This window comes from Sinohyriopsis cumingii, chromosome 9 (genome assembly GCF_028554795.1).
Source record: "Sinohyriopsis cumingii isolate HCF-2022 chromosome 9, ASM2855479v2, whole genome shotgun sequence".
NCBI classification, from domain to species: Eukaryota; Metazoa; Mollusca; class Bivalvia; order Unionida; family Unionidae; genus Sinohyriopsis; species Sinohyriopsis cumingii.
In genome coordinates this window covers 121,238,924-121,263,015 of record NC_142969.1, presented here as the reverse complement: position 1 = coordinate 121,263,015, position 24,092 = coordinate 121,238,924, and the positions used below count along the sequence as shown (strand labels likewise).

General features: G+C 35.7%; 1 protein-coding gene across 6 annotated transcripts; it reads left to right on the top strand.

The window, feature by feature from the left end:
• Positions 1–4,170: 4,170 nt before the first annotated feature.
• On the top strand, positions 4,171–23,631 carry LOC149792619 (uncharacterized). Of its 6 annotated transcripts, none has more exons than XR_016423586.1 (3): positions 6,443–6,766; positions 18,171–20,224; positions 23,071–23,631. XR_016423586.1 is itself a non-coding variant. In XM_089971247.1 (3 exons), exon 3 carries the CDS (start codon positions 18,623–18,625, stop codon positions 20,090–20,092), a length of 1,470 nt encoding a protein of 489 aa, XP_089827373.1. In that variant the 5' UTR covers positions 6,443–6,766; positions 16,445–16,582; positions 18,171–18,622; the 3' UTR covers positions 20,093–23,631. The 6 variants fall into 6 exon arrangements, 5 of the variants coding, with proteins under 5 accessions (XP_089827376.1, XP_089827373.1, XP_089827372.1 ...); XM_089971247.1 differs by adding an exon at positions 16,445–16,582 and having other exon boundaries at positions 18,171–23,631; XM_089971250.1 differs by lacking the exon at positions 6,443–6,766 and adding an exon at positions 4,171–4,884 and having other exon boundaries at positions 18,171–23,631.
• Positions 23,632–24,092: the final 461 nt, after the last annotated feature.

Below are 24,092 nucleotides of genomic sequence, written 5' to 3'. Positions count from 1 at the left end.
CGATCAAAACCGTTTGTTGGTCTGCCATCTAATAATAAGTGTGTGTTTTCACCAGACACTGGCAACTATTCAACTTCCTGCCGGCACGTAAAATATAGAACTGATCAATGAAAAAATTCGGCGAACAATAACCCTAGTGATAACCGAAGACTTTAAAGTTTCTATGCGTGTCAATCGTGAAACCAGGTTATTTGATATCGACTACACCTGCAGTACCTTTGTATCTTCCATGTCATAATAATTGGGTGACACATTCGTTTTCCCCTTGTTAATTTTGACGGGTACGTTGTTGATCTTCGAGGTGAAACATTGGCGATACAAATTTATATTAGTGATCGACCTGACATTTCATTATAATAATGACAGTCGGTCATTGACATGTGGATCCGTTTGCATTGTTAATGCGAGAAACCCCGTTTACGCGACATATTATGGAATTGGCCTCGGTGATGTTACTTGTGGATTGTTTAAGGGCGCCACAAAGGTCATCATGGCCTTATCAATCGCCAAACAAGTTGCAATGCGAGTCGTGTAGAACATCAAAAACGTTGATGTGGGTCGAATACAACAACTGGGATCGCAGGCAGTTCAGTCACTGTGAGATTTACTGCAACAATAAGAAATTAAAGCACCACAAAACCGGTTGCGCAGCCATCAACTAGACTATAACGCCTGAGGTTAGTAGGGTCATAAAAGAAACCGTTCAACAACGATTGTCAGATTCAATGATTGCAAATCTTGCTGTGCGAGGTGGATTACGATTGAGGACGTGAGTGGTATTAGACAAAATCAATAATATATAAATTGCAACTAAAGTCTCTTGATGGCTCATTTCAAAAATACATCTGATCCAGCATTTGACATGGTGCGCCTGTGTTGGTGGATCTAAGTAAATGAGATTTTCAGTATTATTCATGCCCGACCAAAGACCACAATCAATAAAAAAATAGAATTATAAGCGAAGGACACATGTAGGCTTTTCCTTCCATTTAATGCTTTCTTGGAGGTTGAAGGAAACGTGTTACAGAATAATATTGTCCTGCTGATACCACAGTTGGATTTTTTAACAATGAAAGTAGGCGATTTATTAGACTGTAATGGAAATGGAAGTGGTGGTGGAGGTGGAGGTGGTGGGGGTGGAGGTGGAGTTTGATGTTTCAGTTCCCTCACCGCATTTGGTTTCTCCTGTAGAGTCACCTGTTCTTGTTGACGTTCAAGTTGTATATTTATTCCCCTTTATACTTTTCTCTCAAATCCCTTGTTTGAGAGGCATTTCTTTTCGGAGATTTGGCATTTGGAGTTGTTTCTCTTGAAGGAGAAAAGATGGTCAGTTGAAGTGATGATGGTCTCTTTTTTAACTTCGGGCGATATTGTGGTCTCCTAGTATACTATTTATTATACTCCTTTGTAGGTCATTATCTTTTCTTCTTATTATCGTCTCTGTTTACGTTCCTTGTACTTTGTTTTTCAAATTAGCAGGAGAATATTTCTTTTCTCCATGTGCACGAATGCTAAGGCCTGTTGCAAAGGAAAGGCTAAATCCTCTCAATGCATTCTGGGTGAGAGCAGGGATTAAGTCCATCGCTAGCTCCATTGATAGTTTTGTGATCCTTCGTCTTCATTGTTCACTCTCGAAGAGCTGAATGCAGAAGAACAACTAGAACTTCAGCTTCTTTTACATGTGCAAGAAGAAGCAGACAAAATTGGAATAAAGCACCTAAATGATGCTAAAGCAGATACTCTCAACACGCATTGAAAATCATCGTATAAACTGGAACACAAGAAACCATGAAAAAGTAGATGATACTGTCATACAGCCTACTAGAGTAAAATTGAGGAAGGCGACCAGCACCATTAGAACTGTGGGAGAGAAATACACCAGCTGTCCTGTCCCACTTGACACATTGTTATGACAACAATTAATGATGAGTCATGGTCTAACGGACGAAAATCCATTCTTGTACGTGACAGAATTTCAAGAATGGTGTATAGCAGGTACGATTTGCCCAGGTGTTCATCGAACCCATACAATAAGGAAATGGACATTACCTGACCAGTTGAAACCAGTGGTAGAGAAGATGATGGTGACTAGCAAGTTCAAAATGGTGGAGAAACTGTTATTTATGTGGGTTTTACTTTTGGATATTGGTAACTCCTTTACATTATTCTTATTTTGATCCGAATTTGACCCTGTTATTACCGCCGTCTAGGTTTTATCACTCCTTGTTATATTTAACGTGGTTTCAAAATAAGATAAGTCACAAAAATGCATCCGATTGGTTTATTTCTTTAAACTAAATTGATTTACACTTAGTACAATAAATTCAAACTGAAATGAATTAGTAATTGCAGTTTGTAACCATACTGGATTAGGCTAATTACACAGGTGGCGTATATATTATTGGGAGTAGGAATTGCCTATTAGTACATCTTGGTTAGATTTTACATTTTAGTACACCTGGCGTTTCAATCGAGATTCCACGGGCGCTGGTGCCTCATGAAGAGTCCATTTCCTCCCTTCCTTTCCCAAGACTAATCAAGACCAGTGTGTGGGTCGATTCCCACTAGTCTTTTTCAGGTGCCTTGATGAGTGTGTATACATGAAACCGGGGTGACGTCACAAGAGATGTGCCCAATCACGCTCGACATTTTACACTGCTGCGGTGGCTGTAAGAAAAAAAACGAGTGTGTTGGGTCTATTCCCACTCATTACAGCCCACAAACATGTCGATTGGGGCTTAATTGTCCCACGGCTTGTATTAATTAAAAAGCACATTTGTGTGCACAAACGCGTGTGAAGGTGGCACATTTTTCTCTCTCACAACAAAATTAAGAAGCCTGATTATGCAGGCAGAAATCAAAGCGCACATGCCGATTTAGCGCAAGCGACTATAATCCAACAAAATCAAGTCAATACCGTTTTTGACCAACCTGGATTTACTCGCAATGACTAAATCAATCAAACAATTTATTGGTGTCTTGATGCGAAATTAACTTGCATTGATGGTGCCACGCACAGGTGAAACTGGGATTGTCAACCTGGATTTAACGACAGGACCTGACGTTCACTGGGTTGCATTAGTACTAAACACTTAAGGTCGTTAGTATTATGACTCGTATGGATTTGCACTGAGATTTGAAGTTATTAAATATTGCACCAGGGACGGTGAACAACCAGTTTTATTCGACTATACCAGTTCAGACTCAGTTCGATGGACCCATATGCGGATATCTTGTCATTGAAGCGTTGGGTGCACTGGAGCGTTCACCAACACCACAAACACTTATTCATTTCACATTAAAGTACGTTTAATATTATAAAAAAGTATATTAACATTTACAGAAGTTAAACAGTTCGATGACACTGTGCTGATGCGGATCTGAGCAGATTTGCCACCAAAAGCGGATTTGTCTGAGTTTACTATTCATGGTGTTTATTGTTTCGATCCATCTGAGCTTGTGATTTTTGAAGATCAAAGTGGTAAATATTAAACTTGTAATGTAGACATTCAAGATGGTGTTGTTCAGTTGAAAGTTGCAGTAAAGAATCTAGTCGAGTTCATTTACACTGGAGGAATCAGAGAATATGGTGTGTCGGTCATGTTTATCCAAGACAATGTTGATTTAGCCTATGGTGGAATGAAACAATACGTGAGTCAGCGGTTCACTCTGGCGCTCGCACTACCACGTGTATTAACCCTGTGGTGTCAAATTCAAGGAGAAGAAAAATCTGACGAGGTAACCTTAGCAAATGACCGACTAGTTTTCAGTTCTGGTGCAAATGGTTTTGATAGACCTTAACGTCCCATCTTACAGGTACGCGAGTCCGGATCATATTTGTTTATCGTAACCGGAATTATGGTACTAGGGGTCAAATGAGACTGTCGAAAAATGATAAAGCGGTGTCTTGATCTTGATTTTGTAACACTAATATCACGAACAATAGGGCCGGACAATGATGTTTTAAATTTTTACACAGTTGCATTATCGGCTTTATTAGTAGCCAAATATGAAATTCAGCTCGAAGCACTCAACGTTTATCCGGGCGGGTACTTAACCGTCTTAGGTGTTTGTGTTTAATATTAGATTTCTATTGTATATTAGTAATGGAGTCTGACCGCGGTGAAGGGTGTTGGATCATCATAGTGGATGTTAACATTTATAACAATTTTGCTCCACGTGTCGAGGAATATCTGCGTCAATGTGAGGTTACCAAATCATCACATGAACTGTTATTTCATTTTACTACCTTGACCATCGAATATTATTTTCAACCAATATTGACTCAGCTGATAAAAGGAAGGTCTCGACTCTTATTCATCAAGAGCGCACATGTGCGGGAAACACATATTCAGCAAAGACGATCATTAGATATGAACGGTTCTGGTTTAATCGGATTGTTTTTAAATGTGAAGGGTGCCAAAAGACCAAAACGAACAATCGCCGGAGATTTAAGTGTTCCGAAGGTGGAGGTTTTCTATATTTGTATAACAATTGCAGAAGTGGAGGAAAAAGTTAATGTCTCCACTTTACCACTACCAACAGAGAAGGCGGAAAATGGGCATGATATAACTGATAAATTATGTCTTAGTCGGATAAACTGTCATCTTCACATTACGCGTTTCGGGTAAACGATGTTCCGAAAATAGTCAACCTTCATTGTATAGCTCACTGTTCTGCTCAGTGTTCTGAAATACATACTGAAGGTTAATGTGCGTGGAATATCTGTTTGCGTTCATTTCACTTTTCAATGCGTAAGGTGGTTGTATGTTGGGAAATACGGACGAAATCCAGCTGTGTTTCATATGAGAAAATTGCTTTGTACAAACGACAACGACGATCATTGAATTACACGGGCGAACCACAAGGATTGAAAGGTACAGAGTAGGTATTATTTTATGCTCAATGGTCAGTAAATGAATTACTCCTTGTAGCTGTTGAGGAAAATGTAACTTGAATAAAGCTCGTATCATCTTCAATATATCGATGTTGTTAAACTTGAATAGTGTCAAGCTTAGATTCACATAACTTGAGTAAGAACCGCTTCAGCGATCTTTATTGTCCGTTTCTAAAGAATATGTGCATACTATATGCCAAAAGCGATCTTATAAAGTGGTAATTTTGAGGATTTAGGTTGAAGTCTAATAAAAAGAAAGGTACAGCCTCATATATTAGACAAGAACCAAATTTGTGTGGGTGTTGGGAAAGGCAATAAGGTAGAAGACTAAATTAAAGATATGTATGCAGCCTACAATAATTAACTGAATATGATTTGAACTAGTTGTGTGTGTGTGTGTGTGTGTGTGAGAGAGAGAGAGAGAGAGAGACGGTGGTGGGGGTATGGGTCCTAGTATGCGTTTTAGGCGTATCCGGTATTTTGTGAGGTTATGTAAATATTTCATTTTTTATTCACAACTGAATCTTTCAGTTTAGGGACTACGGGGACGAGCTTCTTGTGTCTGTATGTTTGCTCAGGACTAAAATATAAATTTCCAGGTAGTTTGTAAAGGTATATAAAGTTTTGCTATTCATTAAAATATGTACGGTCATATGTTAAAATCTGCTCTCTCTCTCTCTCTCTCTCTCTCTCTCTTGCCCAACCCCCACTCCTGCGCGCGCACGCACACACGCACACACACACACAGATTTACTTACCTTGGGTTCATAGACAACTTGTAAGTCACTCTATTATTGAGGTATGTACACAAAAGTACGATGTGTGCATAAAAAGTATACTGGTTTATATTTGTTAGCATCCAATATTCGAGCCCAATATCACATGTGGAACATTGAACTAATCCAGATCTACAGAGGATCCAGATCTACAGAGGATACATTAATATCCTGTCCATAAAAGGACAGATACGCACGTAAATCAGGATCAAGTCAGTGGGTCCGGTACATTGAAATCCGCTCCCTTAGGCAGTGTCGGCTAACTCTTTCTTGGAGTCTGACTGGTGACTTTATTATAAAGGGAGGGATGGTGGGCTGGCTGATATAACGGCAGATCCAAATGTTTAGCCCTGCCCCACACTGTCTTCAGGCATTTAAATGTAATTTTAAGGACACTAATAAGGCAAGTACACTCCTGTATTAAATATAATAATAAGGTCCTATCTATGTTAACCGAGGGTCGTCCAACCACTTTCATCCACACCGACTCGATCAACGAAGTGTATCTACAACCATTTGCTAGTGTGAGATAATGGTCCATGATTGTGTTGATAATTACGTCGAAAGTTTTCTGCTTCCACCTAAAATACATGAGAAAGGGCAACGAATGACAAAGTGAATTTGTATACTGCTAACTAAAAACGTTTGGTATGTAATTCGGCTTGTTTTGTGATATTCATAAACATCAGTTGAAACAGTCCGACTTAACTGTGTCTGACGAAAGAATGAGGACGATAAAATGTTCTAACTATTATATTAATGGGACTGAATTAAATTTAGAAAATCCATAACAGGCGTTTATCTTGATGTTTGCCCTATTTTATATATGTCTCCTGTGCAACTTCAGGTTACAAAACGTATAATTTACTCCATAGAGGTAACCGGAGATTCTAAGTAAATTTCTTATCGCTTTGTACACGGGTATCTTGAATGATTCAAGTGTCGTTCAATCGACGTAAACGTCGTCTCCTGTTTGGGCGTGTGTGTCCTTGTGCTTTATCACATTTCAAACAATGCACATTGCTAAGTCCTGTTCGTATTAATTATATTCCGGAGCTTGGTGTAATTGCTGGTGGACGCATTCTAGAGTACGGTAAGTAACTTTTTGTTTTCTTCACCCACAAAACTTGTATCACATGTATACTGCTGTCACAAACAAGTGTTGGATATAAATTATTATTTTCAATGGAGCGTTGGACTTCCAAAAAGGGGGCAATTATCATTGCACTCACTCATCCCTGTATGTTAATCAAGTGTATGGATGTATACCATTGGATGCGTATATGTACCTTAAGGCTTCAGAGAGAGGTAGCCACTGGTTTACGGTCAGAAAACCCACTTGTAATATTTTATGTTATGCCACATTCTTTCATCTCATGCTCCACGGTCCTTCTTATCTCTTCGTGATGACCCCCTCCCCCCTTCGTTTCCGGTTAGACCGGAAGATGCTGAGAATCATGGAAGAATTCAATCTTTAGTACAGTCTGGTTCTAATGCAGTAGTTCAAGAAATATCTTCGTAAGTTCTAAACTATTTTTTCAGTCCAAACTACGCTTGGTGATGATAGACGAGTTGCATGATATGTGCTCAAATATTTTACGCGCTGTCGATGTCTGTTGTGTATTATATAAATTATACTTTTTAATCTTCCTAAAAGTTTCAGACTACAAAATCCAGCCGTTTCATTTATAGCAGAGCTGATATTTAACTAGCAATTCTGTATTTTTTTTTATCTACACGCCATAATCCATGATCTTTTGGGAATGTGAATTAGAGCTTATAATAAACACACACACACATCAAATCTCCAATAAATATATGTGTGTGTGTGTCCGTCTGTCTCTCTATGTCTCTGTCTCTGTTTCTCTCTCTCTCTCTCTCTCTCTCTCTCTCTCTCTCTCTCTCTCTCTATATATATATATATATATATATATATATATATATATATATATATATGGAGCAAGAATAAAAATAAGAAAACTCTCCTTAACGGGATAAATATGAAAACTCCAATAATAATAATAATAATAATAATAATAATGATAACAATAAAATTAAAATATGAAATATATTTCTCTTTATGTATGCTTTTTACTTTAACCCATACCAGTATTGATACAATAATTGTATCTGGTGAAACTTTAATAGAGTTGCTTACAGATGTGGTTATTCATTCTCTTTCCAAAATCCACAGTTCTGTAAATATATTGAGTGCAACAGGCTTGCAAGTAATGACGTACAAGACATTTGTGTTACAACATCCACGTTTTGGCTGATGCTACACCTGCTCTTGGCTGAACAATCTCGTGCTTACTTTGTTAAATAAACGCTGAAGGTGAAAATGCTTGTAAAATATATTACTCTTCATGCCACAATGATTTCTTCACATAGCTTCAATCCTTAACACCGTTACAAGAGTGAGTCGGAGTTACGCTGGGAAATACGGAAGGGAATCGTGTTAGAAAAAATGGAGCACCAGTAGTCTTGCTTCCTTCGATCTTATATACTACTTTACGCCTATTATAATATTAGTTTTGGCACATGTTGTTGTTGAGTTTAATTATGGTGGCGTGCGTATAATTGTGCATGTGCCATTTTTTCTGACTGCACCGCAGCCTGCTAGTTGTTCCTGGGGAAGGGAATGGTGCCACCTCCCCCAGGCTTTTATGGGTTCAAGGAACCCTAATAGTTTGGCCTCAATCTGTGGTTCCATATAGGTCCCTTACAGTTGAATGGTTGGCTGTGATTAGTGGGAAGGAGAGCTCGGGAACGATCCTGGTTGCTTCACATCGCTGGTTTCTTGTTGCATTTGCCTGGTGTTTCTTGCGTGTTTTTTTCTTCTTTTTTTTCTCTCTCTCTCTCAAAATGTTATAAAAGGAGTTTTTTGTGCTGTTTATAGATGTTGTTAGTTGAAATCATGTATGAAGAGAGATTTTCAAGGTTATTATGGTATTACTAGTCGAGGTGTTTAGTGTGTGCTTCCTACGTTATGTTATTTATAAATTTTTAAATATTGCCTCTTTAAGTTATTTATTTATTAATGTTTTTAGAGATTGAATGTTATTTATACTTTATTTAGCAAGAGACCGGAGTCCTAGCTAATTACTCGGTTCGTTAAGGACATCTAGGACATCCGATTTTGCGGTTTCCTTAGTTTTTCATAGGTGCTTCGTAAGTGAATTATTTATTAATATTTTTATAAAATTGAATTGAATGATATGTTATGGGATTTTATGTGGGGGCTTCTAAATTTATTTAGCTAGTTACTGGGTCTTTTGGTTTTGTGGGGATATTAATTTTATTTTGTTCCTAAGTCCTGCTGAGTCTATGAATTTATTTATATTTTTAATGCTGATTGTTTATTTTTTTATTAGAGTCCATAAGTAACTCTGGGTATGTGTGTGGTGATCCAATCTCTTTTTGGTTTTTGATAAATATTTTCCTAGCTGTTGTAGATCTTCGGTGGTGTGGCAGTTAAAGCAGTTAATGGTTGCTGGTTTGGGTCCTGTAAACCTTCCAAAACTGCTTGCTAGTTTATTTTTCCAGTTATTATCCTGTTTATGGTAGTCTGTTCTAAACAGGTACGCTTAGGTAGCTGTATGTTCCTATCTACGGTTTTTTCTTTTTTTTGGGGGGGGGGGGGGTCATGGTGCTTTTTACCTTTTGCGGAGGAGTTCCAAAAATCTTGCCATGTTTGGTCTATATATGTTTGTGCGAAGCTTAGTACTTCTGTAGAGCTATAGATAAGCTTGATAGAGTTTTGATTTCCTAGTTTGGTTTGTGCAACTTTATCTGATGTTTCGATGACAGAGATTCCAATGTGCGTCGGTATTCACATGAGCTCGACTAATTGATGTGCTGTGGTGATATCGTCGATTAACTGGCATGCTCTGTTGAGGAATTGTTCCCTAGAGTGTGTATTGCGATTTTTGATCGATTTGATAACGCTTAGGGAATCGCTTATAATGACTGCTTTAGGTATTTGGTTGTCTTTGATCCATTGTAGTGATTCAAGTATAGCCCATAATTCAGTGTAGTAAATGGAGCAATAGTCAGGTAATCTGGATCCCGTTTGTATATTGAATTCAGGGATGACTATTGCTGCTGCTGTTCTTGGTGGGTTGTTTGTTTTTGATCCATCGGTATATATTTTAACATAGTCCGGGTATTTTTGGTTGATTTCGTTTACCAGTACAGGTTTTAGTAAGTTTTCTAGTCCTTCTGTATTGCCTAGTTTGGTAGCTTCAGTGTTAATCCTTGGTGGTTTTTGTAGCCATGGTGATTTGTTCTGGTCTGTATTGTTTGTTACCTGTTTTTTTGTTTTAGTAGAGGTATCTTTTCTCTTAGTTCAAGGATTACTTTGCCACTTGGTGTGGTGGGTATGATTTTGGGTTTGAAGACAACTTTACACTTGTTTATAGCTATTTTGGTGGGATGGTTGTCTGGGTGGGTATCTAATCGAATGGAGTATCGGAGGAGCGGTTTTTGCCTACGTAATTTTAAGGGTGGTTCTCCTGTTAGTGTTTGTAGTTCTTCTAATGATGTTGAGGGTAGTGTTCCTGTGCATAATGGTAAGACTTTTCTCTGGATAGTGTCAAGTTTTTGTAGTACAGGCTGCTTAGCCGAGTTATATGCTTGGCAACCGTAATCCAGTTTTGATCTAATTAGGGTTTTATATATCGTGAGGAGGGTTTCCTGGTTGAAGAAATTTTTTAAATATTAATTTGAATGTGTTTGATGAATACTCAAAGCAATGGAAATTGAGTATTAATTTTACGGAGACAAAGATCTTGATATTTGGTACACGTAAAGATAATATAGATTTACAATTGGCGATAATCTAATGGAAATATGTGCTGAATTTAAATATTTAGGTGAATTTGTATCTAAAATTCGAAGGTTTGTTAGGTCTATTAAATCTAACGTTGGTCAAGCTAGACGGGCCCTGAATCTACTTTACCGAAAAAATAAGATATTTCAATCTTCCAATAGACCTGCAATTGCATCTTTTCGACCATACTATATTACCCATTTTGCTATACGGGTGTGAAGTTTGAGGATTTGAAAATATCGCAATCACTGAAATTTTGCATAGCGAACTTTTAAGAAACATCATAAAACTGAGGACAAGTACTCCTGCTTATATACTTTATTCAGAATGTGGAAGAAAACTTACTGATATAATTATAAAAAATTAAGAATGGTAGGATTGTGGATGTCCATTATGAATGGTAAATGGACTAAAGCTCTCTAGAATCCTTTATCAAATAATTTTTAACGAGGTCCATACTTAAGCTAATATGCATAAATGGATGAATAGTGTAAAGAACACTCAGTAACTGTTAGGGAGACCTCACCTCCTATATTATGAATGTATTAATAATCCGAAAGGAACAAAAAGCATGACTAAAAAAATTAAAAGACCTTGATATACAGGAATGGAAATCGTTGGTAACCTTATCTTCCAAGATGAAATTTTACCATTGTTTAAAAGAAGACCTGAATATAGAAAACTACTTATTAATGTTATCAAGGAATGAGTATTTGCCATTGATATCGTTCAGGACTTCCAATCCCAGACTACTCGTTGAAATCGGTTGTTGGGACAATACCCCGTCTGAGGAATGAAAATGTAATCATTGTGATACAAATGTCATCGGAAACGAATACCATGTTTTGTTTATTTGCCCCACATTTCGCAAGGAAAGGGGTATGTTTCTAAAACTGCTCTGTTAAAAAAAAAACCTCCTTTGGAGAGATACAAATCTTATTTGCCACAAAACATCGCAAAATTCACCAAAACAATCTTGCCAAATTTCTTACTGTAACAATGAAAACAATATCATATATTTTGTGCTATCTGTGGAAGCGAAGATTTTCGATACTTCAGAACGATATAATGTTCTTTTCTCTTACAACTTTTGTACGTTCCACGAGAGACAATGTGCTCTACCAAAACGCTACATGTATGTACCCAAATGATCTCACATTACGTTCGAATGTTATTCTTCTTGCTATGATTGTAAATGTTGACGGTTATGTGATTTGTATCTTCATACGTTAGTGACATCGCCTTAACAGTTGTTGTATTCTCATATGCCACCTATGTGTGACCTGAGATGTATTTTATTAATAAAAGTGTGTTCTTATCTGTTTTGTAAAAACGACCACAAGGCATTTTGTCCCGTTTTTTAACCTCAAACATTGGCAACCTGTTTAAGAAAGATTGAAAAGCACAGCGTTGACTAAGAATTATAAAAAGGAAAAAGACGTAATTTATCAGAAGAGATTATTTAATGCCTAGTGGGCAGTAAATTCTATTGTTGAGAAAAGGCAGTTGTTGAGTAAGAGCACTTTGAATAAAGTTCGTCTCAGTTGTTCAGTTTAGATTCACATAACCTCGGTAGGAAGAGTTGCAACGATTGTTAGCCTGTTTGAAAAGAATAAGTGCATACCACATGCCATCTCAGAAACAGTCAAGTTGTAATTTAAAAAATGTATATAGTTTGATCTGATCAGAACAAAGCTGCAACCCAATTTATTTTTTCGATGGATGCTATAACACATAACTATTTTTGGTTAGGTTTTGGGAAGAGCGAAAGCGTATTTAGGAGCAGGTATGCTGCTTATGATAACGATGCGTAAAATGTCATTTATACCAGACATTTGTGTCTGTGAATTCCTTCTAGACGTTTATAGAGGACTTCTGCATTTGAAGAGGTTAGTTGATTTTGCATGCACATCCACTGGTATTCATGAGTTTGAAACTATTACACAGGTAGAGGTCAGGGGCAACATATTTGATGTTTTCTAACACCATGATGATAATTTTCCAGATAACTAGAAAAAGTTTGTGAAGGTTTGCTATAGATTTATATAGATATCCATAGAATCACCTAATATAATAAACATAAAAACACTGGATCCGGCACAGGCGCATTGAAACCCGCTTCTTTAGTCAGTTTCGGACTGACCCATCTAGCAATCTGCTCTAGGTCAGATAGGCCACGGATTATTAGGTAATATTATAAGGAGAGCGAGGCCATGATGGTGGACCTTGATGGTTGGCAGCTTGATATAAGGGCACATCAAACCTGTTGGCCCAGCAGTCCAACACTGTTACCACGCATCTAAAGATAGATTTAGTGACAATACAAAAGCAGGTATAATCGTACAGGTCTTATTTTCGCTAACCAAGGGTCGTTGATCCACTTTGTTCCACGTTGACTCGATCAACGAAGTGTATGGACAAAAACTGGCAAACGATGGACTACAGCATGACGAATATTGAACAGGTATATGCAGCTAGCTAAAACTGTATGATATGTGATTCAGTTTAGTTCAAGATATTAATATACATCGACGTAACAAAATGTATTGTCGTGTTAATGTGTACCTTATGAAACTTAGCTTTTTATTGTGATTCCCTCTCGACAGGTAAACATCACCTCGTGTTTGGACGTGTGTATTCTTGTGCTTTACAATTTTATAATGCTTTACAAGTTCATTATAGACGTATAAATCCTGTTTACATTAATTCTTTCCCGGACGTTGGTATAATCGCTGACGGATGCATTGTTGGTGTACTTGGTAATTTCAGTTGCTTTAGCCACAACACAGAGCACATACGTAGCCATAATTGTTGAATGAAAACAGGTGTTGGATACAAATTATTATTTTCAAGGAAGTTTCGGATTTGTCAAGGAGGTAATCAGCATTACACAAGTTGACTAAATTTTATATGAGGAACTGCATTTTTCTTTGCTTGGGGGTTGTGGTTTGGGGTGTTTAGATTTGCTTTGGGATTTTGGTTAGGGTGTTCAGATTTGCTTGGTGGTCGTGGTTTGGGGTGTTCAGATTTACGCCTGCTGATCATCGATTAGTTGCATTTTTAGTGTTTACTGTCGATATAGTTTAGACTATTTTATATTGTATTCGACTAATGTTTTTAAATCTTTCCAAAATGTTTTAAATTTGTTCAAATAGTTACAAAAATATTATACAACCAAAAATTAACTTTTTTGTTGTTGCACCTTTTAATCAGTATATCAATTAATTCAGTACTAGATGTACACGTGATGATTTTTCATATGTTGAGGGTGGGGATCAAATTTAAAGCATATATATATATATATATATATATATATATATATATATATATATATATATATATATATATATATATATATATATAAAGTCAAACCTGCCAAAAAAGGTTACTCATGGAAATGGCATAACTGGCCATTTCACACACACACACACACACGCGCGCGCGCACACACACACAAGAGTCTTCTGCACATAGGTTCACATTTTATCAAAATAAAATTACATGTGTTAAACTGTTTCTCACATGTAAAATAAAATAAAAATTAAAATACGCAAATTATGTCTTTAATTCACCTATATTTACATCTCAGTCACATATAGATTCGTTCATGACTATTATACATGTGAAACATTATTGCACATGTGTGAAATTGATGTTAAAATAAGGCTTGTAAATGTGAAACAGCTTAATATATCTAAACATAACCACACGCATTAAATATCATTCCACATGTGCTAATTTATTTACATATTTTAAACAACCTTTCATGTGCTAAAAGTGATTTTACATATGTACAAAACATTATTAATCAAATGAATTATACGAATGTGAAAAAGCTAGTTATTTTACATGTTTAAAATAGAATTTCACTTTACGCACATGAAAAAGAGCAATAACACGTGTTACCTATTTTACACGTGAAATTATTTTAGACGTATATAAAATTGTGTTTTCACGTATATACAATAATATTTCACAAATATGAAATAGAAATTTATGCTAAAACGAATTGCAATAGTCGGACACTGTATATATGATAAAAATAGAGACATCAAAGGTTGCTTCTTGATTGTTTTTGTTTTTGTCTATTTTTCAATGATTATGCTTTTGAATAACCCATCAAGGGAGATTAGTCCATTCACTAATTGTTATTGTTTATTGATAATGTTTTTTTTAGTAGTAGTCGTTGTCGCTGTCGTCGTCGTTTCAGTAGTAGTAGTAGTATTGGTGGTGGTAATATTATTTCTTTGCTACTGTCACATACCAAATATGCATGTATGGTGATATGTATGCAAGAATTCGACTATTAGATCAATAATATCGATTATTTCATCACGATTTTCACAGTCTTCTCTAATAATTGGGAACAGCGATAGATCAGTTAACAGATCCATGGATTGTGAGTTCGATACCTGTCCATGTCAGTTTTGGGGAAGGCACTTAGTTCCCATTTACTCGACATGATGTAGCTAATCATGTGTCGAAACTGTTAAGTGCCGTTAAAAACCAACCAATTTTCTTCTAAAAAATAAGGCAGACATAGTTATCCCACCCCCTCCCTGTAAATGATCCTCGCAGCTTTAAAATTCGAAAAGGCAGTTTCTTTCCGAATGCACACATTCATAATGAAAGCTAACAAACCAGTCAAGGTTAAACCCGTATAAAATGGAGTATCATTAACTGTGTTTATGTAGCCAACTAAAAACTGTGTTGATGTATAATTCTGTCCGGTATTCCTCTGGGGCAATGAATGAACACTAACTGTGTTCCACTCACAAAATATTCTGTTTGTGTGTTTATGTACTTGTGAGTCATACAGTGTGCACATGATTCACTAAGTCTGATGACACATTATTGGATCTGTCTGTACACATGATTCACTAAGTCTGATGACACATTATTGGATCTGTCTGTACACATGATTCACTAAGTCTGATGACACATTATTGGATCTGTCTGTACACATGATTCACTAAGTCTGATGACACATTATTGGATCTGTCTGTACACATGATTCACTAAGTCTGATGACACATTATTGGATCTGTCTGTACACATGATTCACTAAGTCTGATGACACATTATTGGATCTGTCTGTACACATGAGTCACTAAGTCTGATGACACATTATTGGATCTGTCTGTACACATGAGTCACTAAGTCTGATGACACATTATTGGATCTGTCTGTACACATGATTCACTAAGTCTGATGACACATTATTGGATCTGTCTGTACACATGATTCACTAAGTCTGATGACACATTATCGGATCTGTCTGTACACATGATTCACTAAGTCTGATGACACATTATTGGATCTGTCTGTACACATGTTGTACCTGAGGTAGTTGTATATACATCAACATCTTCTAAAGATGCCTGAAATTTACCTGATGTTTCCTGTTTTGCACCCAAATGTTCATAAATGCTTGATTAAAGAGGGAGGATGCCTCAAAAGTAGCCGCTGGACAGGTTTAACATCCTTCTCATATCTAAACTTGAGGTCAAGATTCAATCTTGCTACTCGTCCGTCAATGAAGTGCACTGAGCATGCCTAAAATGCCTAAAATGAATCATTAAAAATATGCATTTTCATGTCTGATAAACAAGCACAGCCCTGACGTCAAACTTAGGTACGAGAATAATAGCAAAATCATGTATCTTTCGATACAATATTACGCTAATGGTGTACGATCAATAGCTTATGTGCTATTAAGACCTTTCAAACTGTTGTAATTATATAATATAATTTAACATTTATAACATTTTTCATACAATTTGTTTTCATGTGGAATTGAAACCTTTCCTGTTAATAGCAAGCGGTCGTGCTAAATGACTCTCCTTCCAAGAGGTGCAGTGCATAGATGTAGGCTGAATACATGCACAGTCTTCTTGTGGTATTCAATGCTAACAGCACTTTTTTTTGCCATTCAAACAGCTCTTCTGAATGCTGGGGCATCCCAGCGATTACACTGTTTGCGCACGAAATGGTTATGGACACAATCTCGCTCGGTGCATTAGTACCTTTATGGCCGCCACTATTGCCGACACCCATCTGCTCGGAGGAGATAAACATGTAATGACTGTCTACATGATAGGTGCACGAATCAAGAAATCTTGCTAACTGCAACTAGCCAGACTGATTTACTAGTATAACATTTTTTGGTGCTTGAGACGAAAATTGCAAAACAATGCAAAAATTAAAATTAAATACAATATGTTCATTTTAGAAAACCGTTTAAATTCAGCCACTGCAATGTATTACTATTCGACGAAAACTAATCTATAATACTATTTGTACGAGTCCTTTGCACTCTTACGGTAATGCACACGCTATTTTATATGTCGACGAAGGGTATACATTTATGTTATTATATCGAAATGATGCGTTAAATTTTGCCAAAAAACAGAGCAGTCTTTACAAGACATGTTGAATAATTTAGAACCATGTTGTACTTCCTGAAACCTTAAGGTAACAATTAATGGCACAAAAGGTATGGTGTTTAAAAGACTTAAAAAGAAAAACTCGCCACAATAGTACACTACATAATTATTAAACAAATGTGTAATTATTTAACATGCTGGGTTTATATGTATCATGCACAGCAATATAAAATTGGTAAGTAGAATGTCGATCTATTTCAATCTTTGCCAATTACTTGAAAACACAGTTTTTCATTTAAATAAAGACTGCAAGCTTTTCTATTCTCTCGTTGAATCTGGCCTCAGGCATTGATCTGAGATGGCATGCAGCAAATGCTATTAAAAGAGTTCTAAAACAATTTCTTGCGGCGAAAAATATGGACTAATTTATAAGCAGTGAACGGTAAATTTGGAAGATGTCCGCGAAATAAAATTATAAAAATACGTATGCAGAAAAACTAGTACCGACTATTACCCGATACATATAGCTAGACGCTCAAAATATACACTTGGATTGTTAAAAAAAATCCACTATAATCATGTTGATAATGATAATTTGTGCAATGGAATTATTTGGGCATTTTGAAATAAATAATTCACATATGTAGTGAAAGATCAGCTGAAAATTAATACCACTGTTTACTTGTTTGCCCATGTTTATATAACGTTAGGACCAAAATATTGACCAAAATTGTATTGTTCATAGCCGATGTTTAAAAAAAAATATTATGAAGTTCATCTCAAACATGATTAAAAAGGTATCGTATAAACTTGAGCATCTTGCGAATAGGAAAAGGTCAGAGGCAACGAAATCTTTAATCCTTTAAATGAGTTGTTACTCAGTATAGTTTTGTATTCAACTCTTTAACGTCACTCAATGTTTATCTTTTTTACAACCATGTCTTCTGCACTATTTGTACTGCATTTCACAGCTTGCATGGTCTTCTTTTGCATTTGAATCTATTAACTGTACGTGTAATTTACTGCTTAATACATTTTACGTTTATTTTTTAATTTATACATTGCTTATATACGGCTTTTTAAGACTTGAACTTGGTGAGAAAGTTTTGCAACTGTTTGTACAAAGTAGTTTTCTTTATAATTACAATAATTCAAAACTGTCTAGTGGCGGCAGTTTATTTGAACTCATGACATTCACAGTCATAGCTTGTCGCTAACAATACCAATTTGCTTCAACTGAATCACATAAGACTCCAAATCTTGTAATTTATATTTTCCAGAACGAGTTCAGAACCTGTTACTGTGCGTTATGAAGAGAAATTAGAAGACATGAAAAGGGAAAAACTAATGGTGAAAGTAGGAATCGCGTCAGTTCTTCAATGTAAAGCCTCTGAAAAAACTCCACCAACAGAAATACTTTAACATATGGAAACAATGAAATTTTGGACGGAGTCAAGAGAAGTTAGCCCTACCGATAGAAATCCCATTGTATTTAGACTCGAAGGAAATACTGAGTCAAGAGGAGTTGAGACTTGAGTCATGAGAAAGACTTGCTGACATAAACACAATTTTGGATTGAAAAGAAAACATTTGGCACAGATAGGAGTTGAAAATTTTGAAGTGTAGCATGTGCAGTTTCAATCGAATGAATTTTTATTACGTAACAATGACAAAGCAATAACATAAAAAAATAAAAGAATTAGGACTAATTGCTGAAAAGAGCAAGACAATAATGACATCCGAAAATCAAGAAACAAATGCTTTCAGTAATGACCCTCAGAGTCCAAGCCCTCATCTGACACGTGCCCTTGGAATCTTAGAGTTGATTTATCATCGCCATTTCCTTGCTGGAATGGATGTTGCCTCGGCAGCCCTCCACATCTCATCATGCAAACCGTTGACTGATGACCACGTGCGGACAGCCATGTTTTGTATCGCAAGAAAGCATCCATTATTTCGCATGCGCATTGTAAAAGATCAAATCAACCCGTGTTTGTATAATTTCCTAGAAATGAAACCAATTTTAATAGATTTCAGACATGAAAATTCTAAAAATTGGCGATACCTTATGTCAGAAGAGGGGTCTGTGAGTTTTGACGTTGAAAATGGTCCTCTCTGGAGATGTCGGTTGATATCGGTGAACGAAACTTGGGGCAAGACTGGGACGCCTACTACAGAAAAAATACAACTTAATTGTCAGTATATTTTTCTCCTATCTGCACATCACGCTATTACCGATACCACCTACTTTAAATGGTTTATGTCAGATTTTATACATTATATGCGCTCCGCCCAGAGGCTTGAGGGTATTGGGCCAATAGATTCGCAACCGTTATATCCACCCATAGAATGCCTGTTAAGTGCAGATGGGGAAAATTTGCCGATAGAAAATTCATCCATAAAGTCAAATTCAGGATTAGCATTGGTGTCAAAAAGAAATGACACAGTCCTAAAAGAGTACAACTTTCGATTTGCTAATGAAATATTGTCCTTGTGCGACAAAAGAGTAAAATCATTAGTACAAAATTTCACATTGAATTCAGTTGAAACAAGAAGAGTTATGGAAATGTGTAAAAAAACCGAAGTGAAACTTTCAGGAGCGGTTATAGCAGCAATGACCTTTGCATTTGTACGTTTGGTATATGGGAATGCGAACAGGACATGCAACTTAGACATACCCATTGAAATTCTTGTAGATCTCAGACGTTTCCTACCTTCGACCGTACAAAATAATCTAAACGGGTTTCCATACCCAGGGGTAGGTTCTAGCCATACTGAGCAGTTTGTTTCCATTTACACGTCAGACGATGTTGCCCAAAGTACCAACATGTGGAAAGCAGCACGAAGGTGCACAGTTGAGATACAAGAAAATCTTCGAAATGGCTATTATCTTCGCAACATTGTCCCAAAAGATTACGTTCCTGAGAAAGGAAAATCGCATATTGTGATGTGTTTTTCGAATAATGGAAGTTTTGGTCATGAGACGAACCTGGCACAATCAGATGACATTCAAATTTGCGATTACCTGAGTTCATCAACTATTGTTATTGATGACAGTCCGATTTTTTTTGTGACCTGTCACACTCAGCACGGCCAACTTTCCGTGAGCGTCATTTATACACAGAACTACACATCAGATGAAACGGCGGTCACATTCATGGGTTACATCCAGTCTCTACTGACTAATTCTTCGAAACTTTGATATGACTTGATCGTAAAATGTTTTACAAATACTCCTGGGAAGATGCGTCTTGTTTTGCTTTCGTTCCCTACCTTTGCATGACGGCATTAGTTTTGATGTTGCAGGCGTGCAGCCGTGACTTTCAATACATCAGTAATCAACACAGATATATACGCTATGATAACAACTATTTTATAACAAGTCGTTTCTTTAACAAGCTATTAAAACATACATTCTTGCTTTCCATAAAAGAATAAATTTATTCGTTCATTTTTCAGAGCTCAAACAATGATATAATTAGCATCTGAAATGAAGCTTGAGGAACTTAGTTTTGCGAAGGACGTAAACTTCACGAATTACATTTGAATGAGCAAAATATACTGTGATCTTAGAAATGCTTTAATAAACAATATGTGTTCTGTATCCCGTGATACTGAGACTATATTTTGGCACAATTACGAACAATCGCAGTTTTCAGTATTGTCTGATTTAATCTATACTTCAAAAAACTGACATATTGGATGGCACGAATGTGTTGAGAGTTTATTTTATGTACATAATGATTTTTCGCCCTTATTAACACTATATATTACAATAATACTTACCTAATTAGTTTGTGGTTTGACAGTACACAACAATTTATGATGTTAATTCTGAACAGTTTGAAGCAGTCGAAAGACCAAAACACGCCACCAATGTTAAGTAAGAACTGTCAATAAGAATTTCATGATTATTTCACTCATGACATTTTGAGGGAGATTTGCATACGTAAATATATAAGTAAATCATAAATATATAAGTAAATACTAAATAATGAGATATTTCCATTATGTATATCTATATTTTTTGTAACTCCTAGTGCACGATTTTGTATATGTTTGTATTGTTTATTTATGACTCTAAATTGGAGTAACTTTCTATAGTTGGATTTGGTGTACGTGCATATGGTCTCTTTTAAGATGTCAAAATAAATAACATTGCATAGGTTTTATAAATAGATGTTAAGGTACTTGTTGACAGTTACTAATAATAGAATAATTACCAAATATGTATACGAGATTCTGCCTTTTTCCCATTGGACAGATATATCAGATGGTATCTTAGAAGAATTAAGTTAATTCCTGTTGAATGAGTTTTGTTACATGAATAGGTATTTTGAAATATTAGAGTGAGTAGTAATATCTGTCACGTGGGGTATCTTGCGACATATAGCCATAATAGACTCCTGAAGTTGTGTAATAGTTGAGAAATGAGCAATCAGATTTCGTTCCTATTTTGGAGTCATTCTTATTTCTTGTGTTCCTTTCATTAACATCAAAGTCTGCAGACGTATGGTATGCTGTGCTTAGATATTATTTGAGAGGAAAAATGTTTGTTTGGATTGTTCAATGGAAAAAAGTGCTAAATGGACTATACTATTAATTTGAAACTATCGTGAACTATTTAAGGAGTTCTGGACAACACCATTTTGCCAACGTCACTTTTCTTTCCAACTACTACATTTCTGTTTCTGAAATTTATACGGAACTTCTCATTCGCGTGAACTTTAATAAATCTTTTATAGGATTATTTTGGATTCACTTCATAGTACTGTAAGAACCGCTCACATTTGAATTGATAACCTTGGTAATGAAATTATTTAAGTTTTGCGAAACTTGCTGGTTATGCTTCTTTCAGTTACCTAGTTTATGACCACAGAGTCGTAATACACCCTAAATGCCATACTTAAACTGCGTTCAAATTTTGATCACCAAAAAGCACTCAGTAAGTTCATCAATACTTAAGTAACTCAGAAATCAAACAGCCCCTATTCTCAAGATTATCTACCCAAAATCCTTCACTTCAGGCCAAGTTATAATAGATTCCTTCAACGCAAATGCTTGTTCTTTATTTTTTAAAAGGTAATAAAAGCGACGCAGCAAACTACAGAGCAACTTCACTTACATATATTTTAAGGCGAAGTTTTGGAACACATTGCTGTATGAACTTACTGAAGCAGTTCACCATACATAATATACTGCATGGCTTACAAAGACACCCAATTTGATATATATGGCATGACTTACAAGAGACGCAATTCGATATATATGGCATGGCTTACAACAGACACCCACTTCGATATATATGGCATGACTTACAACAGACACCTACTTCGATATATATGGCATGATTTACAAGATACCCAGTTCGAAATATATGGTATGGTTTACAATAGGCACTCAATCTGATATATACGGCATGACTTACAAAACATACAATTTGATATATATGGCATGACTTACAACAGACACGCAGTTCGATATATGTATATGGCATGACTTACAAGTCACGCAATTTAATATACACGGCATGACTTACAAGACACCCAATTCGATATATATGACATGATTTGTAACAGACACCCACTTCGATATGTATATGGCATGACTTACAAGAAACACAATTCAATATGTATGGCATGACTTTCAACAGACACCCAATTCGATATATATGGCATGACTTACAACAGACGAAATTCGATATATATGGCATGACTTACAAAGACACCAAATTCGATATATATGGCATGACTTACAAGAAACGCAAATATATATATATATATATATATATATATATATATATATATATATATATATATATATATATATATATATATATATATATATATATATATATATATATATATGGTTTACAACAGGCACTCAATTTTACATATACGGCATGACTTACAAAACACGCAATTCGATATATACGGCATGACTCACAAGACACCTAATTCGATAAATATGGCATTACTTACAACATACAGCCAATTCTATATTGTTATACGCAATTTAATTTATATTTTGTGTTTAAATGTTTGTCCATGATTATAGATTGTAAGGTCCTGCCTGACTAGTGATATTTATTTTGTAAACACTATAATGCATAGTCAATATATGTATATCATTGTAGGTTATGTATTGAGATAATTATTAATTGTTAAATGTTTACTTCAGTTTCAGTTATATACACAGTCTTGATTCTGACATTAGAAGGTTCCAGAAACAAATTTTTCCATTAAGATGGCAGCATATTATCGGACGATGATACTTACCACCTAGGTCAAGTGGAGGGGTATATGAAGGTTTTTTTTACTTCAAGATTACTCGTTCCTACCCTAACAACCGAAGTGGAATCAGTCTTATTGTTGTTCTTAGTTTTTAATTTGGAAGGATGTATTTATTTAAATTATTTACTAGAATTTCAGTGCTCATTAATACTTCTTGGACTATAATGACTATTTTAGCATGATATAATTCAAGGACATTTTATAATATATCACTGTGATACATCAAGACTGTTAACACGTCGCCATATTCCAGGCTATTGGCACATAGATTAACACATTCAAAATCGGAATTCATTCAGATCACCACTGGGATTCATTTGGAACTCTACTTTTGGATTGTAATATAACTTTTGGAACTATTTGGGATTTAATTCACAATATTGCAAGTTCTTTTTAAATTTTCACTTTCTACTGTAGGGAAATAAATTATTTGTTGATCTTCACAAAACTTGCTGATTTTCACTCTTTTCTGTTTTTAAGTCTAAAACCATAGAGTCGTAACAATATATAATGCATGACTTATTAGGACACCCAGTATATAATGCATGACTTATTAGGACACCCAATATATAATGCAAGACTTATTAAGACACCCAATATATGATGCATGATTCATTAAGATATCCAATATATAATGCATGACTTATTAAGACACCCTATATATAATGCATGACATATTAAGACACCCAATATATAATGCATGACTTATTAAGATACCCAATATATAAAGCATGACTTATTAAGACACGCAATATATAATGCATGACTTATTAAGACACCCAATATATAATGCATGACTTATTAAGACACCTAATTCGATATATAATGCATGACTTATTAAGACACCCAGTTCGATATATATGGTGAGATTTTTTGAAGCAACATATCGTATGAAATACCTTGATGTAC

Coding starts and splice junctions, on each gene's coding strand:
- LOC149792619 (XM_089971250.1), top strand. CDS start 18,623: ATGACATCCGAAAATCAAGAAACAAATGCTTTCAGTAATGACCCTCAG.